The sequence below is a fragment of the Hemicordylus capensis genome, chromosome 2, assembly GCF_027244095.1.
Source record: "Hemicordylus capensis ecotype Gifberg chromosome 2, rHemCap1.1.pri, whole genome shotgun sequence".
Taxonomy (NCBI): Eukaryota; Metazoa; Chordata; class Lepidosauria; order Squamata; family Cordylidae; genus Hemicordylus; species Hemicordylus capensis.
Window position 1 is genome coordinate 379,754,019 of NC_069658.1, and position 22,200 is coordinate 379,776,218.

General features: G+C 47.9%; 1 protein-coding gene across 1 annotated transcript in view; it reads right to left on the reverse strand.

Annotated features, from left to right (window-relative positions):
- Positions 1-673: 673 nt before the first annotated feature.
- LOC128345393 (maestro heat-like repeat family member 5) overlaps positions 674-22,200 on the reverse strand; it is a 50,472-nt gene continuing 28,945 nt past the window's right edge. Inside the window, exons 14-20 of the mRNA XM_053297256.1 lie at positions 21,618-21,761; positions 16,205-16,381; positions 14,284-14,433; positions 10,951-11,076; positions 8,914-9,016; positions 8,456-8,518; positions 674-879 (exon numbers count right to left, since the gene is read on the reverse strand). Coding sequence (XP_053153231.1) covers positions 719-879; positions 8,456-8,518; positions 8,914-9,016; positions 10,951-11,076; positions 14,284-14,433; positions 16,205-16,381; positions 21,618-21,761 — 924 coding nt within the window. The 3' untranslated portion in view covers positions 674-718. The remainder of the gene's footprint in view (positions 880-8,455; positions 8,519-8,913; positions 9,017-10,950; positions 11,077-14,283; positions 14,434-16,204; positions 16,382-21,617; positions 21,762-22,200) is intronic.

Sequence of the window (22,200 nt, forward strand, 5' to 3'; positions counted from 1 at the left end):
ATATCAAGCAAAATTATCCAAATAAAGGACATTTGTGCCATCAGGATCTGTATCAAGTCATCATCAAAGATACAATTCAGTTGACGTTTCCAAATGTAGGAGCAATATTGTGGCTGATTTTGAGTCTAATACAACCTGCTCAGGAGAAAGGTCATTTTCACAGCTGAAAAGGATCCAGAATGAACTGCAGACAACAATGCTACAAGAAAAGCATTCTGCACTAAGCACTATGTGCATAGAAAGTGATAAACTTTGTAACCTCTCATTTGATGACATCATAAATGACTTTGCTTTCCAAAAATCACAAAATAAAATATTTTATGTGAAATGCAAAGCATAGTGCAGGTCATTCCCCCCCCTCCCCCCACACCGGTTTAGTAATGCTGAACTGTGTAACCACTGTTGTGTTTTTGTACATTAGCATTCCTGAAATTTTTAAAGAAATCATAATGTATTTTCAGTTAAAGGAATTTCTAATGCAAATAGGCTCATTGCAAGATAACTGTTTTTGTTAGATTATTAGTTTTTCATTGCATCTTTGCCAAATATATATGGGAGGAATCATTATTTTTATATCCTTTTTGTTAAAATGTATTTTTTAATTCTATGGGGCCTTAAGCTTCACATAGCTTAGGATCTCCACATGTCTTAACCCAGCCCTTCTCCCTGTGGCTCTCCGCAATAAGCATTCTTTCTTCCAGCCTTCTCCAAGGCCCTTTCACTTCCTGGTATCACTCCCCACACTGCTTCTCCGGACGGATGCTTTGGAGATGATATTAGGATGGACCCGATGCCCGCAGTGTCTCAGGAATTCCTCTGCGGCCGCAACGGCAGTCTTGGCCACAGAAGGTTCACGGTCTGCCTGGAGCTCTCGGAGAGCTGAAATGGTAAGAGAGAACTGGTTTTCAGGATGGCAGCAATGTGCCTTGGGCTGAGTGAGGGCGCCTAGTATAGTCTGTTCTCGTTCCAAGGACAGGAGGAGCTGCCTAAAATAGTCAGAACCATTAGACTCCCAAGCCCGGAAGAGGTTTAGAAAATTAGTCATGGATTACCACAGATAGCCAGCAGATGGCACCAAGAATATTAAGCAATGTATGTTATTTGTCATCATGATTAGGGATGCATAAAACTATTCGGGTACAAAATGATTTATACCTGAATCTGGCTGATTTGGGTGATTTGTAATGAAAACAAATCACCCCTGTCCTCAATTGCCCAGATTTGGGTACAAAACAAATCACCTCAGATTCGGACCCTAAAAATTTGGAGATTCAGACCTCCATTTTGTGGTCAAAGTGGGTTTGGTGGTAGTGCCCAATGGGTGAAAGCTACCACCCAAATTTCAAAGAAATTGGGCAAAGGGGTGACTTTAAAAGAATTTTTGAAGTTGGCACATCTTTAAGCTTTTTCCCATAATGGGGATTTCAGCAGCCTTAGTTATAACTCCCAGGGGGGGCACCAGGGTGGTCCAGCGTGGGTGCTGGTGGGTGGTAGTGCCTAATGGGTGCAAGGAAGCTACCACCCAAATTTCAAAGAAATTGGGCAAAGGGGTGATTTTTAAATGATTTTTGAATTTTATGCATCTTTAAGTTTTTTCTCATAGGGAATAATGGGGATTTCAGTAGCCTTAGTTATAACTCCCAGGGGGGGCACCAGGGTGGCCCAGAGTGCATTGTGGTGGGTGGTAGTCCCCCAATGGGTGCAAGGAATCTACCACCCAGATTTCAAAGAAATTGGTGAAAGGGGTGATTTTTAAAGAATTTCTGAAGTTTGCAAAGTTTAAGCTTTTCCCCTATAGGGACTAATGGGGAATTTCAGCAGCATCATAACTCCACTGGGAGGGGGCACCAGGGTGGCCCAGAGCAGGATGTGGTGTAGTGCACATAGGGTGCCAACCACCTCCAAAATGACAAACCCATGGCACACTGGGTTTTGTTGTTTCTGAGATGTTCTTCTGAGAGTAGATTCTCTGGTAGGAATGAGAGTGGATTCGATATTTGTCACTGATCCATTCCCATTCCTACCAGATAATCTACTCTCAGAAGAACACCTCAGAAACAACAAAACGCAGTGCCCCATGGGCTTGTGGGTGGGTGGCACCCTATACACACTACACCACCACTGGTTCTGGGCCACTCTGGTGCCCTCCAAGTGGAGATATGGGGCTGGTAAAATTCCCCATTATTCTCTATGGGGGGGAAAGCTTACATATGCACAAACTTCAGAAATTCTTTAAAAATCACCCCTTTCACCGATTTCTTTGAATCTGGGTGGTAGCTTCCACCCATTGGGCACTACCACTCACCCCACTATTTTGCCCCTGGACTGCTTCTGTTTTGCCCCAAATTGATTCAGATTAAGAAAATTGGGTTTCAAATCCAATCTGGGGTGATTTGAAGGGGCCAGATTTGAACCCAAATCAAATTAGGGGTGATTCGATTCAGGTACAAATAAAAAAAATTGATTTGTACACATCCCTAGCCCTTATTCAGCCTGGAATGTTAGCTATGTAAAGCAGATACTTTGCCACTGAGCAAGGACTTGGAAAGACCAGATGTTCTTCTGAACAGACACCAAGAATTCCAGAGAGTCATGGAACTCCACATGTCACATCTCCTTCAGCCTTAAGACACCTTCTGAAGCAAGCCTTTTCAAGCCCATGTGGTTCAGAGGCTACTGAGGAGCTGGCTCTCAATTCACTGTTTTGCTCCTTTAGAGAGAGTTTAGAGAGTTAAATTGTCCTGGGCTCCTTTATGGCCAAAATGATAGGCTAGCCATTGCTGTATAGGAGAGGAGAGCTGGTCTTGCGGTAGCAAGCATGACTTGTCTCCTCAGGGGATATTCCCCTCAGGGGATGGAGCTGCTCTGGGAAGGTTTCAAGTTCCCTCTGGCATCTCTAAGATAGGGCTGAGAGAGATTCCTGCCTGCAACTTTGGAGAAGCCGCTGCCAGTCTGTGTAGACAATACTGAGCTAGATAGACCAATGGTCTGACTCAGTATATGGCAGCTTCCCATGTAACACATTCATTCAATGATGCAGATAAATAAGTAAGGCCATTGCCTCTTGCATGTCTGGTTTTTGTTTCCTAAATAGCAGCTGGGGCAGGGTGTGATCCAAATCAGGACCATGGTAGGGTGAAAAGGTTAAGTCTCCTCTGTCCCCAGAGGAGTGTCAGCTATTTTGTTTAAAAAGGCATCCTTGGAGGAAAAAGAGGGATATAAATGTAAAATAAAATTTAAAAATAGACGTAAAGTGCTAGCACCTCAGCAAGTGCAGATGCTCGTGCAGGGGGGATGTGGTGTGTGACTTTTGCCAATCCCCCCTCCCCTTTAAGCACTCGGTGAGACCTGCAAGTGGGTCACTGTGGGTTGTGCAATCCTCAGTGACCTACATCCATGCTGCATGGAGAGCATTTGTGCTTTATTATGATTATGATTATGCTTTATTATTAATTTATTCAATTTCTATACCGCCCTTCCAAAAATGGCTCCGGACGCTTTAGAAGTGGAGGTGCCAACAGCCTATTTCAGCTGCACATGCACAGTGTTAGTTAGGATGTCAACCACAGCATTTATTTTAATTTTTCATTGTTTTAATTTGTATGCTGTCCCAGACCTTGTGCTGAACAGTGTCTTCTAAATTTGACACAAAGGTAAATAAATAAGTGAACACACACACACACACACACACACACACACACACACACACACACCATGTTCTTTAAAACCACATTTTGAAGCAGCCTGCTGAAACAAACCAGTCTTTACTGCCTGCCTAAAAGCAAGCAGTGAAGGGATCAGACTTTCCTTGGGAGCAGGGAGTCTGTTCTTAATCTGGGGTGCCATGAGTAAAAAGATCCTGAGGCTATTCTTATGACCAGGTGAAACCGGGCTAAGGGAGCCAAGCCTGGTGTCACCTGGTTGTGTGGTGCAACGAGAGCTGTGTGGCTCCCGGCAGCAAGCCTCCCTAAATGCCTCTCCTCTTAAATGAGTTTAGCAAAGTGCTCGCTCCGCTAACCCCATTTATTGGCTCATGTGCCATGGTGACTCACAAGTAGACCCCCCCCTCCGATGGGGAGGCTACAACAAGCCTCCCGGTGTTTCAGGGGCTCCCCAGAATGCCCCACGCACTAGCACAGGGCATTCTGGTACTTCCAGGGGCTGGGAGGCCCCTGATCCCTGCCGCCCCAACTGGCTCCATGATGAAGCCGGTATTCATGTGGGAGGCCAATCCAGCTCTCCCCCTCACAGCTCTCCATACTGTTCATTTGGAGAGCCTTCCTGTCTCAGGTACTTAGCCACTGCACTTCAAACAGAGCAAGCCAGAGAAAGGCCTCAGAAGGGGAATCAAGCTCCCAGGCGGATTCCTATATGTCTTGTGCTATATTGTGAAGGATTACAGTGTACACTCAACAACTCCTAACTGACTACTCTATTGGAAGTTTCCGTGGTGGTGGGATATTCCTAGCTAGAAAGTAAAGGGTTAATTTTACCTCTAGAGGTGAAAAGAAGGTGGGGGCAGGTTGTTCATGTGTAAATGGATCCCCTGCATATCTGCTTTGGGGCCAGCTAGGCACAGAGACACAGACAAAGAAGCTATTCTCACGACCAGCAAAAACAGGGCTTAAGGTCTGAAGGCGGGGTTAGCACTACCGTGTGGAACCTCAGCAAACTCTCAAACAGGGCTCTGTCAAAAGAGGGTCACCCAGTTCCCAGCCCCTCCTCTAAAACCAGGTTCAGCAAGCAGGGAAGGTTGCCTACCCCCTCCCAGTGCCCGTGTGGAGTCACGGAACGCTATGGGACGCTGCTTGAGGCTCCCTCCCCTGAATAGAGCCTGGATAACAGAGTGGGCTGAAAAGCACAGCAGAAGTTTGCTTGGGGAAAGCCTGTCCAGGAAACAGCACTGAGCTTCCTTAAAGTGGCAGGCACCTTGCAAATGAGCCCAAGGGAAAATATGAACATAGGAAGCTGCCTTCCACTGAGTCAGACCATTAGTCCATCCAGCTTAGTACTGTGCCGAGGCTATCAGGCAGGATTCCCGCTCAGCCCAACCAGATGCCAGGCAGGGAGATGCCAGGCAGGGAGCTCAAATCCTTCTTCCTATAGCAGCCCTATCCCGAAAGGGGAATAGTTGAAAAGACATGTCATACTATTCATTCATTTTACATTTTACTAGCTGACCCTGCACAGAGCATCTGTGTGGTCTTGCACTGAGCCTATGGCACTGCACACACACCCCAACGCTCTCGCTCACTCTCACCACCCCCGCTCGCCCCCTGCAAGTCTCTCGCCACTCCCACAATGCTCTCACTCACTTTTGCCACCCCCGCAAGTCTCCCCCCCCCGGCACAAGTCTTGTGCTCGTGCTCTCTGTCCTCCATCTTTCTATCTCTGTCTCGCAGTCCTTGCTTCCCCCTGCCACTGCCAGGGACTGTCACCTGCTCGCCTGACAGCCTCAGAGTTCCCTGCTCCCTACCGCTTCACTGCACAGCTCAGCCAACCATCTGCCGCCCGCAGCCCTCAGAGCCAACTGTCCAGCTCCCGAAGCTGCCCCAGCCTCCGAGCTCCCTGCTGCTTCACAGTGCCCCCGATCCAACTATCAAACTGCTTTCCAGCCGCCCTGCAGGGCACATGGCCCGTCTAGAATAATTAATAATATAGAATATCCCACTCTTCCTCCAAGGAGCCCGAAGCGGTGTACTACATACTCAAGTTCCTCCTCACAACAACCCTGTGAAGTAGGTCAGGCTGAGAAAGAAGTGACTGGCCCAGAGTCACCCAGCAAGTATCATGGCTGAATGGGGATTTTTGTGCTCCTCCCTGTCCCCTGCAAGTCACTGGACAAGAGCAGGAGTGTCCCTGCCCTTGCCTGCAGCTGCTTTTGCCTGCAGCGTGGTGTAGTGGTTAGGGTGCTGGACTAGGACTGGGGAGACCTGAGTTCAAGTGACTCTGGGCCAGTCACTTCTTTCTCAGCCTGACCTACTTCACAGGGTGGTTGTGAGGAGGAACTTGAGTGTGTAGTACACCGCTCTGGGCTCCGCCGGTTCCTAAACTGCACAGGTGATGGGGTTGCTACTCTCCCCTTCCTGTCCTGGTGCCTGTGGGCAGGGGGGGGGGGAGTGCATGCTTGTCTACTATATGGTAAGAAGAAGCCTGCAGCAGGGTGGCAGCATCAAAGGAGAGAGCAGCTGCCATGGGGAGAATGGCTTCGATTAGCGGGGACCCACCAGTGCTCCCCTCCCAGAGGTAGCAGGGCCAGTGCACACAGCAAAGAGTGTTCCTTGCCTGTGGGTGACATTTAGACACAAAAGGCGCAGGAGCTCAAGGCAGCAGCCATGCAGATGTTTGGCTTCAGGCACTGCTATCTGCACACACTCTGAAACACTGTAATCCATATGAATTTCTCCTTTGGGGAAAGATGCTGGGTCCAGCTTCTTGGAACATAGGCCTCCCCCCTTATTTGTGTTAGCCTGCCCTATGGGCACCTGTGCCTGATAGGAGAGAGGAGATGAGGTGTATGGAAAGTGAAACCTTGGGTCCTTTGGTAGGGGGATAGGCATGACCGCAAGGTGTTGCAGGATGTCATGACAGGGTGAGCTTTGTGGAGAGATAAGGCTGCTTCTTCTCAAGGGAGGCGGTGCAGTCTCAGTGCAAGATCCTTGGGAAGAAAGAGAATCCCCACCCATAGATGGGTGGAGTGCAGAAGGATGGGTGGCAAGGAGCACCACTGATAGGGTGATGCGAGTGTGGAAGAACTGCTTGCTCACTTGCCTGCTCACTCATTTGCCCGTCCGCTCATTCGCCCCCTCCCCGCCACTTGCATGCTTGTGCGCCCCTCCCCACCCACTTGTTCGCTCTCTTGCCCCCTCTCAGCCCTCTCCCCAAGGCCCCAGCCCCAAACATGTGTCTCTCATTCTGGCAATGAAATGTTGGCAACCCCAATATGTATGTGCTTGCATGTGTAGAGTGTGTGTGCCTGCTCTGGTGTGACATGAGTCCTGCACATCAAGAGGGATGGCGGGGCGGGGGGGGGTCTGGAGCCATCTCCCGTGGTGGCGGGGGGTGGAACAGGAGTGACTGTGACCGCTGGATTGACAGACTGTCCACGCAAGGGTCACGGAGGTGGATGGTCAGCCCAGCAGCCGCTCCCGCTCTGCCCGCCACTGCCCCAGCAGTGGGGGGAGCGGTGCACACATGGTGACTGGGATACTTGCAAAGTGTTTCGGCCTCATGGTGGCAATGGCAGCGGCAGCGGGGGGCTTGCGGTGGCTGCAGGGGGCTCAGCGGCGGGCAGAGCAGCTCCTACACCCAGTCTCCTGGTAACGTGAGTGGCCTCTGTGCATGCGCAGAGGATCGAAATGGGTTGCAGACTGACTTACCTGTTATTTGGGAGGCTGCCAGGGAGTGGCAGTGGCAGATTGATGGGGAGACAGAGTCGCCACTTGGCTATGGTGGAAGGGGGGGCAAGGGGGGTTCTTAACGTCTACACACACTATACAGTGGGATGGGGGGGCCACAGAGGCCACAGCTGCGGGGAAGGTGAGGGGGCGGGGCAGGTTCCCCTTTCTGCCTTCCCAAACCATGCTGTTGTATGGTGGGATGGGGCAATGGGGGCTGTCACAGCAAGAGTGAAGGGGGTGGTGGCACATGTGGCAAGGAGGGCAGGTGCACACTCCCCATTGCCTGCTTGTCTACCCTTCCACTGTGATCAGGGGGGCAACTGGACAGGGGTGGTAGGAGATACATCTCATCGCCCTTGCCACCAGCTTAGTGCCTGGGCTAGTTGTGGGGCATCTGGCAGCTGCTCTCACTGGCATCTGGTAACTGCTCCAGGGGGCATCTGCTGTGTCCCTCCTGGATCTGGGGTATGTGTTGGGGTTTGTGTGTGTTCATGTTGGCTTTTCCTCTGCTGGCAGGGGCAGCTGCAGCGACTCTCTTCTCTCTCCTGCCTTGTTGTGAGCAGGGTGTTTTGGGCATGGGGACGGAATTCAATGCCTTTGACAGTGCTGCAGTTGCCAGGAAAGGGTTAACTGAGGCTACCAATCAGGGAGCAGCAAAGCGGGACTGCAGCTTGGAGCCCTCTGAGTGGTCTCCTTGGGTCACGTGCTTGCCCCGTCCATTCAGGGAACTACTCTTGTCATGGGCGGGGCTGGAGGACCAACAATGCTACCTGGGGCTGGAGAGAACCTTAAAAAGTTAATCGTGTGTCACTCACACTCCCTGCTGGGTTTGCGGGTTTGCAGCATGTGCCCGTCTGGTAAAAATAGGGTTCTATCTGCTTTCAGGGGGTAACCTATTTTCTGCTCCTCTGAATAGCTTCATAGACTTCTCTTTCCATCCAAAACAGACATGTAACACAGCTAAGACTTTTCTTATTTTCAAGTAAAGTTTCTTACAGTTATGAATTATGTTTCCAAGTGTTTTTTTCAGAACCCAAAGCTGCTAACACACTCACCTATATAAATGTCTTCAATTTCTTTTGTGGAAAAATCAGTCTTCATGTACTCTGCGTTGCAGCCTAGATAGATCCACAGAAAATTCTCATTGCCTGAAATGCAATACTTTGCCCAGCTAAAAAGGTGCATGAAATATGACATAACCACTTCCCTCTAAATAGCCTTGCAATCCTCTGATATCTTCACAAGATTGCCAATTAAATCCGAGTGAGGTTACTGAGAGCAGAGGATGACAATCTGTAGCCAGAAGTTAAGGAAGATTCTCTAGACTGCTGAAATTAGCAACCGAGAGTGATCAGGCAGGGCTGACCTGTCTTCACATCCCTTCTTTGGCCAGAGATGGAGAGTAACATGTTGGGCTGAAATCCTGCCCCACATCCTCCCAGGTTCCAGTGAAAGAGTCAACTGCAGGCTCACGTCCCAACCCCCCATTACCAAGAGCAGTGTTTTTTATTACCTATCAAGATGGCTGCTGCCTGTCGGTGGGAAGTGAACCTGCTCTTCAGATATCCAACTATCTGGGCTGCCATTTCTGGCAACATCTGTCTGTTTTTATGCATCTAGAGAAAACAGGGAAGCAATCAAAGTGCAGGGCTTACCTTTGACTAATTAAATCCACCTCTTCTGTTCATTCCTAGCCCTCACAGTTGTTCAACATTTGGAAAAACATCTAGGTTATGTTTACTGGCAGCTCAGAAACCAAAGCAGAGTTTTGGCTACAATCCTAAACATGCCTACAGAGGGTAGGCCCCACTGAATGTAGGATATAAACAGGCATAGGTTTGTTCTGTTACTCATTCTGTATGAATCTGCATCCCACTGTTCTAAAAACAATTGCTCTCCAAAGTAACTTACAATGCTCTAAAACTACACAAAACCAACATCAATAAGGACACATTTAAAGAAGTAAAAATATAATTCAAAACATCCACAACTATTTTTAAAAAACCCTATACAATGTAGCTGTAACGGGAGGGGTGGATTCTCAAAAGCAGCAAGCCAGTTATCTTTGCTAAGTGTACAAGGAGGTCGCTTTTAAAGCGGTGGGTGGCTCTCAGGGGCAGGGAAAGAACAACTACCCCTGTTCAGCCCAGCATAGCCTCCCTCTCAGCAGCAGCTGTTGGTGGTGTGTGTTTAGATTACAAGCACCTTTGGATGGGAACCTTCATCTCACTCCTTTTGCTATATAAACCACTTTGAGAACTTTTTTTCTTGAAAACTGGTTTACACAAATATTCTTGATAATAATAATAATATTAAAGCATTAAATGTCAATGGCCTGCTTAAGTGGCTTTTAGCACCAGCCTGAACATGGGAAGAGAAGAAACCTGATGAATCTCCCCAGAGAGGCCATCAGTGATTTCTGCATCGCTACCCAAAAAGACCTATTTCTCATACTCGCCCGCCTATCTGCAATGTATCTCTCCATTTCAACAGGTTTCTGAAAGCCAGACTTGATGTGACATGGGAGCTCTGTGTTTGTTTACTTTTAGTTTACTATTTTTAAATGTACAGATCACCGTTCACCATTATTCTCAATGTAGTGTGCAACCTAAAATGTACAATTCTATAAAAGCAAGAAAAATAAATAGAAGACAATGCAAAATAAAAACAAAATGCTCCATCAGTAGCATCTAAATGTGTAAGATAAATTCTCCAGTTACAACCAGCCCTACTCTCCAAAGGCCCAGGTAAAAAGCACTGGCTGACACCCTAAATTACTCAGTAGTACTACTCAGGAATTACTCTAAAATACTACTAACTTTCAATAGGACTTCCTCTAGGAAATTTAGTCAGGATGACAGTGACTGTCTTCAACTGTCAGCAGAAGACCAGAAGCACAAGGAGAGAACGGACATCCCCAGGCAGACAGTTCCATAATCTGGGGCAGGGTTACTTAACCTTGGGCCCCCAGATGTAGTTGGACTATAACTCCCATCATCCTTAGCCACAAAGGGTTTTGGGAGATAGCAGGGGCACAGTAGAGAGAGGCAGCTAAGAATCTCTGCATTGCCCACAAGAGAGTGTGTACAGGGCCTCCGAGTCCCTCTGCAGTCATGTTAGACAGAGTGAGGTGGCTACCACCCACATTACTTAGACTGGTCACATAGCGGTTGCTGCTGCGAGTGGGGGATGAGGGAAAAGTCCCCACTTTTACATTAAAACACCGCTGCCTGTGCAGCAGAATGGGGCAGCAGGCAGCAGCAGCTCCAGCAGGGAGGGTTGTGGTGGGGGAGGAAGTTCCCCCATTTACCTTAAAGCAGCATCCACTGCCTGCAGCTGGGCAGAGGAGCAGTGAGGGAAGGCTCCTTCCAGCTTCCCTCCTCCCTCCCAAATGAGTGCATGCGCCCGACGCAGCCTGTTTGGGACCTTTCTCCACATGCGGACCTTTTTCCACATGCAATCTCTCCTGGGACATTTGCCACATTGAGGGGCTACCATGTTCCCATCTGGCCTGAACCAGCACCATATTGTCAACCATGGTCTTACTCACAAGGTACTTGCAGATGTTTCCATATGTATAGAAGTGGCTGACACTGGGATCGATCTCTGCGGCCTCTTTGGGCACATCTCCCCAGTTCATGTATCTGATACAGGTGAGCAATGCATCCCGAGAGGCCTGGATAAAGAAATTAGAGACACGGAGGTTAACCAGGCTATGAGGCGGCTTCTAAGAACAGCTCAGAAGAGACAAAAGGGGCAACTCCAGGTGTGATTTTTAGGATGTGTGATGTAAGGAAGTTTCAGCACTCAGTCGAGGGAGAGACTGTTGGAGGAGTACTGGCCAAGAGATGTCTGGCACGTGGGCCCAAGGAAGGTGGTTGGGCATAAAGGGCATGTTTTCACAATGGAAAGCCAGTCGGACTTGGAAGCAGATATCAGTGGATAGTGAGAGGCAGACCCAATGGCAAGCAGCCATTTATTTATGGCTACTTTTCTACTTCTACTGAAACAATACACTCAATAGCTTACAAAGTGAAAACAAGACCATAAAGCAAGGAGCAAGCAGGATCAATGAACTAGAGATATACACGAGCCGGTTCAGCACCTCCTTTAGGAAGCGCTGAACCGGCTCAGGTGCCTGCAGCCAAACTGTTTTGGCGGGGCGGAGAACAGTTCTCTAAAGAAGCAGGGGAGGAGGTCCTTTTCTGCTTCGCTGCCACCCTGCTGCTTTTCCAGGCATGTTGCTTACTCTAGCAAAGGCCGCGTGAGGCTGCAGAGCTGTTCCCTGCACCTTGCACACATGGTGTCAGCATGCAGATGGCCACCACACATGCTTGGTGGCCATTTGTGTGGTCAGCATGTTGTTGCTGACCACAGCACCACAGCCTTTACTAGAGCAAGTGCCATGCCCAGGAAAGCGATGGGGTGGCAGCAGAGCAGGAAAGGACCTCCTTACCTGCTTCTTAAGGAAACTCTCCCCACCCCATTGCCATTTGTGCAAATCCCTACAATGAAGAAACAATATCTTATAGGAACATAGGAAGCTGCCATATACTGAGTCAGACAATAGGTCCATCTAGCTCAGTATTGTCTACACAGACTGGCAGCGGCTTCTCCAAGATTTCAGGCAGGAATCTCACTCAGCCCTATCTTGGAGAAGCCAGGGAGGGAACTTGGAACCTAGATGCTCTTCCCAGAGCGGCTCCATCCCCTAAGGGGAATATCTGACAGTGCTCACACATCAAGTCTCCCATTCATGTGTAACCAGGGTGGATCCTGCTTAGCTAAGGGAACAAGTCATGCTTGCTACCACAAGACCAGCTCTCCTCTCCTTCATCTTAAGAGTGAGAATCAATAAACTCAGACTGGGCTGAAATTCTGAACTTTCAAAAGCTCAGCCAAATCTGGGGAGCATGGGAATTGTAGCATTATTTAGGACCCTTCTTGGAAAAAATGGTAGTCACATTGTGGGGATGGGGAAAAAATTAAAGCAGGGGTTCTCATTGCCATTGTGGCTGGGGGTGATAGGAGCTAAGGTCCAGCATCATTTGGGATGCAGGTTTGAAAGCCCTTTGATAAGGATAGCCCTGCTGGATCGGGCCAAAGGCCCATCCAGTCCACTATTCCATTTCCCACAGTGGCCCACCAGTTGCCTCTGGGAAGAAGTCCATAAGCAAGAGTTGAGGGCAGGCCCTCTCTCCTGCTGTTGCTCCCCCTGCAACTGGTATTCAGAGGCATCTTGCCTCTGAGGCTGGAGGTGGCCTCTGACAAGTAGCCATTGATAGACCTGTCCTCCATGAATTTGTCTAAGCCCCTCTTAAAGACATCCAAGCTGGTGGCTGCCACCACATCCCATGGCAGAGAATTCCATAGGTTAATTATGTGTTGTGTGAAAAAGTTCTTCCTTTTGTTGATCCTAAATTTTATGGCAATCCATTTCATAAGTATCTAGCCCAGCTTTGTCTCCTCTGATGGGCAGAAGCTTTCCAGGGTGAGACAGAGGTCTTTCCTTTTCAAACTAGAGACACCAGGGATTGAACCCGAGATCTTCTGTATACAAAGAAGATGCTCTGCTAGTGAGCTATGGCCCTTCCCCTAGATCAAGACAACTTTCTCCCAAACAGGACCATCTCCCAGCTGTTCTCATATCAACCCCTGCAATCCAAACCACAGTATATCTGCAGTGCAAATACATCAAGATGACTCCAGCAAGAGATCCAGACCACAGGGAAAAGGGAAACTACAGGATCTTTAACCAGGCTGATCTGGAAAAAAGTTCCCATCCAAACCACAGTATACACCGGTATCTGCAGTGAAAATTAATCAAGAAGACACTTGATATATTGATCTAGAAAAAAGCTTCTTCTTAATCTGAACAAATGGTGATTACACAGAAACTGAGCCCATTCTCACAAGTGGAGAATGGGCTCGGACAGGGCGAGGAAGCTGTGAAGAGCTTATTTCCTCCACAGACGATCCCATCCATATTGCTGGGTGGCTGCATCGGCCACCCAGAAAATTTCCAGTTTCCGCTGGTAGGAGGGAGGTCTCGGGGCTGAGAGGCCCCCGGAGCAGCCATAATGCACCGTCTGAGTGCGCAGTGCATTATGGGGACCCTTTGTGTGTAGGTGCCACCCAAAGCTGTGTAGCACTGACACATGAGCATTTAGCCCACTTCTTAAGCTCCCTCACACCCAAAACCCAGGTTAAGCGGTGGGCTCTCTAAGCGGGCTTGCCACCATGATGCCAGTGGGAGCCACGCAGCTCCCAGAGGTACATACACACACTGAAAACCGGGCTGGGCTTCCTTAGCCCGATTTTCAGTGCACGTGTGAATAGCTTCTCCAAGTGTGATCAAAGCCTGCCCATCCAGGGCCATTGTACATACTACCTGATCTGGAAGCTCCTTCATGACTGCTCTCTGTGCCCTGAATAGAGCTGAGTTGAAGAATTACCCAGCAGAAAAAACAGAGATGAAATTGAGCGCTTGTGTAGTGTGCAAATCCCTGAAATTTAATTTACCTTCCAATCTGTGACTGTTCACAGCAACCAATGATAATTGCCATTTGGCTGGAAGATTGGAAGAGTTGCATTGTTGTGAGGGCAGCAGGGAGATGCTTTGCTTACTGCTGCTGCTGTACTATACAGCACAGGACAAGGTGACAAGCAGACATCTCTATGTTGCCTAGGCAAACAGATGACTCTCCAAATCTTCTGAGATTGAGCTGCAGCATGGTGTTGGAAGACCAAAATGTTGGTGATTGTTGTGGCTGCAAATGGCCATGAAAGAAACAAATTTGAATGTAAACTAGTTTGGGTGAGGGAACGAGATCACCAAGCATATCAGAAGACATGGAGACCAGCCCTTAGAATGTCAACTCACATCTTTGCTCCAAGGGTCCATCAGCTGAATTAAGAGGGGAACCAACGCTTTTAAAACTTCCTCCTTCAGGCTTTGTTTGGTGCCATCTTTAATCCCCTTCAATAACATCCCAAAAAGGCCAATGGAGGAACTTCGCAGTTCATTGTCATTCTGCAGAGGGAGAGGGAGAGAGGGAGAGGGAGAGAGAGGGCAGGGAGAGAGAAGAATGCCAGCCAGTCACAAGTTTTACAGGCGGTCCGAGTTTTCAGTTAAATAAACAGCATTTTTTCATGTTAGCACAGAAGCAAAACATGGCATTATGTAGGGGCAACTAAATAAATAAAAAAGTTCTGATTGTTCAAGGACACAAGCCAGATCTGTGGTTGTTTCCACACTAGAGCCCTATAGTGTTGCTTTCCCCAAACCGGCTAGAAACAGAATCATAACATAACTTTTAAACAGAGATGTAGTACTTTTAAAAAATATTAATAATAATATTGGTACTTTTTAATTGTGTATTGTTTTAATTATACTGTTAACCGCCTTGGCATCATTTTAATGAAAGGTGGTGTATAAATTAAACAATAAGCAAACAAACAAGAGGTTTCTCACAACTTATATCTATATTATCCAAAAATGCCCTTCCCCATGGCCAAGTTCCTTCTACAGCGTCTACTCAAGTCAGCATAGGGAATTTCCAGTGTTAATTAAAAGCTTCCTATTTGCAGGTTTAGCCCATTTATTGCTTCCTGTTGATCTCAGCTGGGGAATTAGTGATAAATACCCTTTTAATTGCCTTCATGGCAATTTCTGTTCGCACTGGGAGGAGCCTTTAATTCCTGGTTTTCTTGCAATATATTTTTCTTGTTCTTTTAACAGCATATTAGTGCTATAAGTGGACCTCATTATCTGTGGGGGTTCTGTTCTTTCCTACAACCACAGATAATGAAACTGTGGATAACGAGGCATCGAGTGAATGGGAATTGGGGGGGTTAGGTTCCTGGAGGGCAAAAAATGCAAAAAAAGGTGTTTGGGTTTTTTAAAGGCAGTAATAGGAGCAAAAAAGAGAACATAACATGCTCTCCAAGTCTCCAGCTGTCCAGCAATGCCCCCCACAAACCCCAGTTCAGCTAATTGTCCACAAAAGGTCATGCATTTATTTATTTATTTATTCATTCATTCATTCATTTAACAAATGAGACAGGTGGCTCCTTTCCTCTAAATGGTGGCTGGAAATGACCTTGGAGGTCATTTCCAGCCACCTAGCAACCACAGATATGCGGATTTTATCATTTTGTTTAACCACATATACCAAGGTCAGGTCTCCATTGCCTGACCATGGATATGTGAAGTCACAGTTGTTGGGACATGTGACGAAGTTCACCTGTATTTCACTATAAGAATGCAAAGAAGAAAAATGAGAGGAGATGACTACAGGTACATAAACCTTCCTCTTTCAGGAACAGAAATGGTTTCTGGGTAATTAAAAGCGGCTATTCAAGGGGCACCTGAGGGATTAATTTTTACTATGCCTCTGCCAAGATCAGCAGGAAGCAATGAAATGGACTGAGTCTACAAGTCATTTTTAATTTAAGGCAAGGAGTCCTGAAACGGCTCCATAGTGCTTTGTCTGTCCATAACAGACAGGATAGTACTGCAGTTGCATTGTGCAGAAGACACCACAGATCGGAGCTAAAAAAGCATAGGACAGCACAGAAAACACTGGACTGCAGTGATTTTAATGGCTGTGTAAATTCTCCATAAAGAGCGAGTAAATAAAAGGATGGGGAAAGGGCTCATGTGATTCACTAGGATACTATAGCCCACCAGCCATGTATGGCAGCCCATCAGGGGCTCAATAAGCCTCAAGATTAAACCTAAACCTAACCTAATCATAATCCTAAAAACCTAACCCTAACCAGCTTTAAGTTTGTTGACTTACATCATTAAAGTACCGCAGGAGGTGAGGGATGAGGGTCATCCCCAGGGGTGCAAAATCCTCCGTGTCCAAGTGGCGGAACATATTTTGGAGGGTCTTAATAGACTCCTTGGCAATATTCCTGTCTGCATCTAAGGCGCAGGTCAGCAGGGGGGCAAGGAAGGGCTCTAAAACCTCATCCTGAAGGAAGAACAGATACAAGCAATTAGATATGGTAGCCACTATAGAAAGCGAGGTTCATAAACAAAACCCACAGTTACTTCAATCTTGCTGCTTTGAGCAGGAGGGCAATTTGCAGAAGAATTACAAGTAAACACTTCAGGTAGGGGTTGCTTTCCCCTAAGTAGATCAGTAGGGTGGGAGGACTTGAGTCTGCTGTATAAAATGGCAGGCTGGCATCATTCTCAGCCAGTTTATCTACCCCAACAGAGAGCCTACTTTGAAGCCCTTTCTAACACAATCACCTGCTAGGCATGTGCAAGCAGGTTCAGAACCGAACTGGTTCAAAGTTGAACTGGTTCATTTTGGAGGCTCAGGGTCGAGCCAAACCAACCCCAGTTCAGCTCAACCCTGGATCAAATTCCCCCCCCCCCAACTCTGAGCCCATTTGGGGTGTTCATGGACCTTTTACTAAAAAAAATTTTTTTTTGAATTTAAAAAAAAATCTACCCTCTCCAGGGGGGCTTCTCTGAGGTGATGGTGGTGGGTCTGTGGAGGCTCCCCTTCCCCCATGGCCTTCTCTCAAAAATGGCCCCATTCTGGGCCTTTCCCCCAGTGCAGTAGCCATTTAGTAAAAGGTCAGTGAACAACCACCCCGGACCAGACGCGGGGGGGGGGTTTGAGGGGGTACCGAACTGAACTGGCCTGCTCTGGTTCACACTCGAACCAAACCGGGCCAGCCAGTTCCGTGCACACCCCTATCACCTGCATCCAATGATTGCTGCAGTCAATCAGCCAGCTGGGAAAGGTCCCGCTTCAAGCGGTTAGCTGGAGTCCCCCTACCCACAACTCTATTCATGAGCAGATCCACTTGCAGATAGCCCTTCCCAGTCAGAAGAGCTGATCAGACTTTGGATGGGACTTATTAGGGAAATGACCTTTCTCTTTAAAGAGGAACTCAGGGCCAAACAACACATTATGTTAAATATGCAGTCTGGCCCTGTGTGTGCATTCTTTTTTAGCTTAAAGAGCAGCTGCGGTCAGGGGGTGTTGGAGATGGAGTTCCAGTGCATCGACCTTTTGCACCAACTATCCTAATGGCCACTAGGGGCATTGGGAGTAGAGGTAGTCCGTGAAGGTCTCCTTACTTGTCTCTGCTTTGCCTCTACTCTGTGACCCCTGCATTGACTCCTCAGGTACTTCCTGTAGTGAGTCAGTCCTCTTCCTTTCCTCTTAGAGAGCAGATGGAAACATCTCTCTCTCCCTACCTATTCACTATGTAGCTGATAGATAGGACTAGGTCTTTCCTTACCAAAATGTACTTTACCAATAAACCTATTTAGTTTAGACTGTACAACAATCGCCACGCGTGATCTTTAATTAGCTGCAACAGCTAAACTCTACACTCAACTCTGTAACTAGAGTGAGTAGCTTCCTTTTGATGCTTTGCTAAATAAACCCAAACTCCAAAAGGGTGGGGATGTCCAAACAAGAGCAGGACCACAGAGAGGGAAAATTTAACCCTTTCCCCTCATGCTGCAATCCCAGCAAAAATCCCACTCCCAGCTACTATGAGCTTCAGCAGGAGAATTCCCTTGGTGCCAACTGCAGCTTTACTCCTGAGATTAACATCAACTTTGAGGAAGGGGGGGGTGTTCATTGGGTGGCAGAGGTAGGTGGGGGAGGAACTCACAGATGCAGGGCAAAACAATCTGCATAACATGTAGTTTGGCCCTCATTTTCCACAACCAAACCCAGAAGCTGGAACATTTAATTATTTAATTATTTAATTATTTCTCACATTTTTATACTGCCCCACAGACGGGCGGTTCACTGTCTAAAACCCATTACAACATAGACATAATTAAAACAATTTGAAAATACGAATAAAAACTCTAAAACCCAAAGCTTTAAAATTATAAACTAAAAGCCTGGCTATATTTATTTAAACAGTGAGACTCTCTTTTACAATAATTTAGCCAGTGAGACTCTATTTAGGGCCAAGAGCACTAGCTTTTCCTGAGGCGTATGCTGGGGACAGAGCTGGTGTGGACTCTAAGAATGTCTGTTTCAGAATCAGGTGGAGCTGTTGTGCACAGAGGCAGAGCTACAACAGGGCAGACGGGTCCAAAGAACACGCGCTGCCCTGCCTCAAAAGCCACCTAGCCTTGTCAGGGACTGCCTCGCTCATCTCCTCTCTCCCGCTAGCCAGCCACTCCTGCTGCTGCCCACCACCACGCTCCTCCCGGTGGCACTGTGTGCTGCATTGCCCATCCCCAGTGGCACTCTTGCAGCCCACTGCTGCTTCCCAGCCATTCCCTGGTAGGGTTCCCGGATGTAGAGTTTCACCCCAGACTTGCAAGTATTTCAAACCCCCTACAACTATTTCTGTGCTGGAGGGCGGTTTCCAGAGTTCCAGCTATCCTGCTGCAAGTGCAGCATGGAGTGGCTCCAATCACTCAGTGGCTGTTACCCCTGAGTGAGTCCTCATGTGTCACATTTGCTGTGTGGCGGCAGGAGGAGCTCATTGGTCGGCTGCTGCTGTGCTGGCAATTCCCCTCCCACTTCCTCAGCCAAGTGCCCTTTTGCAGCAGCCTGCCCCTCGTTTTCTCAGTGACTCACTGTGACTGGCCCAGTGGCCCCAAGGAGGGACTTCTGTCATGCCTCTCCGCGGTGCGCAGCCAGCAAGCTCCCTCCAGATCAGGAAACTTATGCTTCCCCTATGTGCACCACTGGGGAGGGGAGGCTAGTGTGGAACTGTGGAGAAGGGGTGTGTCCCCCCACCCCAAAATGAAATTAAAACCCACCATTTGCCCCATGGGATTCTATGATCCAGAGGTTACTGGTGTTTGAACAGTGTGGAAAGGGTTCTGTGGTGGTTTTCTTCCCACATGACAATGGAAAGAAAATGCACCATTTGTCCCACAAGATTCTGAGATCCAGTCAGAGGAAGGCTGGTATTTGAACTGTGTGGGGAAAGGGGTATGTGAGTTGCATTTATTCTCAAATTAGCCTGTTTTTAGCAAAGCATACATATACTACTACTACTACTACTACTACTTATTCGATTTCTATACCACCCTTCCAAAAATGGCTCAGGGCAGTTTACACAGAGAAATAATAAATAAATAAGATGGATCCCTGTCCCCAAAGGGCTCACAATCTAAAAAGAAACATCAGATAGACACCAGCAACAATCACTGGAGGTACAGTGCTGGGGGTGGATAGGGCCAGTTACTCTCCCTCTGCTCAATACAGAGAATCACCATGTTAAAAGTTGCCTCTTTGCCAAGTTAGCAGGGTTTGCTATATATTACATATATTACACCATATTACACCAATTAGCATATTTACATTTTATGCAATGTTTAAATGCAAAGTGGAGACTTTTTAGAGACCTTTTGGTGAACAGCACCAAATATTTCCACTTTTGGTGACAGATTAAGGCTATTTTCACCACCTGGACCTGGCAACCCTCCACTTGGGGTTCTGACAGTCCAAAGGCAGCTGAGAACAAGGGTGTGCACACTTTTCATTCTCAGCTGCCTCGGGTAAGCTCAAAGCCTGACCGCCAGTGGCCCATGTCCAGCCGCAGTCGCGGCCCCGCTCACCCCACCCTCCACGTCTGATGTCAGACGTGGGGCTAGCCACGGCCCCGCATCTGACGTCAGATGCAGGGAGGGTGGTCTGGCTCCTGAACGGAGCCGCGCGGCCCCTTTGGGAGCTAGACTGCGGCAGCTAGGAGTGGCTCTTCCCTGCCTTTAAGGCAGGGAAGAGCCGCTCCTGGCTGAGCCATGAACGAAGCGGCCATTTAACTCCTGAACAGGGGCTGCATGGAGCTAAAGCAGTACCCCCACATCTGACATCAGGCGTGGGGGACATGTCGGGGACACGAGGCGTGGCCCCTGATTGGTGGTGGCCCGGGTTCTTTGAACCCGTTCACCCAGTGGTGGCTCCGCCCCTGGCCTTGGGGTCATTGACAGCTGGAGCACCAACAGTAACAGCATGCCTCCACCATTACTGGGGATGAGGAGGCCACCTTTGCCACGCCTCCACCATTGACACCACCTGGCGAGTCTGCCGCAGCACTGCTAGAGTAGTCCAGAAAATTCACACAAGCAACCTAGCCTGGGTTAGGCTGAACATGTGCAGCATCAGGAGCGAGGCCATTTCTGGCACTGCCCTCACTCCAAACCCTGCTTTTTACCCTGACCTTTAGCCGAGGTTAAGGGTATGAGTACGCCCTTAACCCTGATGCCAGGGACTGTGTGAACGAGCAGACACAAAGATGGGAACCTAGAGTGCCCGTCTCCCAGGGGAATCCCCCAATGCACTGTGCTCATCATGCAGTGCATAATGAGATTCTCAGAGGCCAGGACATGTTATCCTGGCCTCCTAAGATCTGCGCTGCTGGGAGCAGCACAGATACTATGGGAGCATGGTCAGCACACCCACCAACATTCCAAATTCATCTGGGGAGGGAAGGTAATTTTTGCACAGCCTTCCCACCCTGCTCCTACCCTGCTTCCAGTCGTGTGTATACGCCTACTGTCTACTAGTCACAGGTGTTCTTGCATATCCCCATTCTCTATTTTTTAAAAAAATCTTTCATTTCGGATTTCAGTTACTTTTTACATTTACAGAACACAATCAATTGCATTCAACACAAATAGAAAGAATGAGGGAAGGAACACAGTTCCAATGGGCAGAGTAAAATAAAAAGAAATAAAGTATGCAGGATAACATTCTGCGGTGAGGATCAGAATGTGGAAATTATTTCTGTGGAAATAATAAACATTGAGAAACTATGCAAGGAGTATTGCAAACTGTATAGATTTACTAGTATATATTATAGATAGTATAGATTTGCTAGACTACATTAACAGGATTTAGTCTTACTGGTCTACTGCAAAATGCTTTAGAGGAGTCTGCAAAATATAAAAGTAAAGAACTTCCCAGAAATAGGTGTTTAGGAAGTGTCAGCAATGTCCTTGAGCTGAGAAAAAATTGTATCCCTACCAAGTATATCTCACAGTAGTTCATCCCAATTTCATAATCAAAGATATGCTTCCACATCTGTGCTACCTGCAGTTTAGGATTCTGAGCACACATGGTCCTGGGAAGCTTACATTGCTTAAGCCCCAGTCACAGGCCATGAGATGCCTGCTTCAAGTCTAAGAATGTATATACTTGTTATCCTACACGCACTCCCTGTCCCACCCTGAGAGCTGTCTAGTTCCTGCAGTGATGCTCTTACCTCGAAGGAATGTTGCAGAAAGTACCCCAGCCCTCGGATACTGAAGACCTGCATGAGCGGACAGGCCTGCACCATCCACTCTCGGAGGACATCCAGGATGTCTTGCTTCACAAACAACAGGCCTATCTCTACGTGGAAAAGAATCTGAGAAACAAAGCTCTTGCTGATAAGCAAGGTCACAGAGGGGGACACACCAGCCATCCCGGAAGTATCATAAGAAAAGCCCTGCTGGATCAGACCAATGGTCCATCTAGCCCAGCATCCTGCTTTTCACAGTGGCCAATGAGATGGGGAGCCCATGAGCAAGAAATAAAGGCAATATCCCTCACCCTCTCCCAATATGCAGCAACTGGCATTCAGACATATACTGAGATCATTCACGCAACTGAAAATTTGTCCTACCCAGGTCTGGGATCTGTGTGGGATCCCAATTTTCAGTTGTGTGGGAGCAAACTAGGTAGGAGAAGGGAAAAGTGATTGTTTGAAATGAGTGAAGGAGAAAAAGCTGGGCAGGAAAGCTTTTCTTCCTACCTTGGTCAAATGCTGAGTATGAAAGGTGGGTAGGACAGCACTGTACACTGTG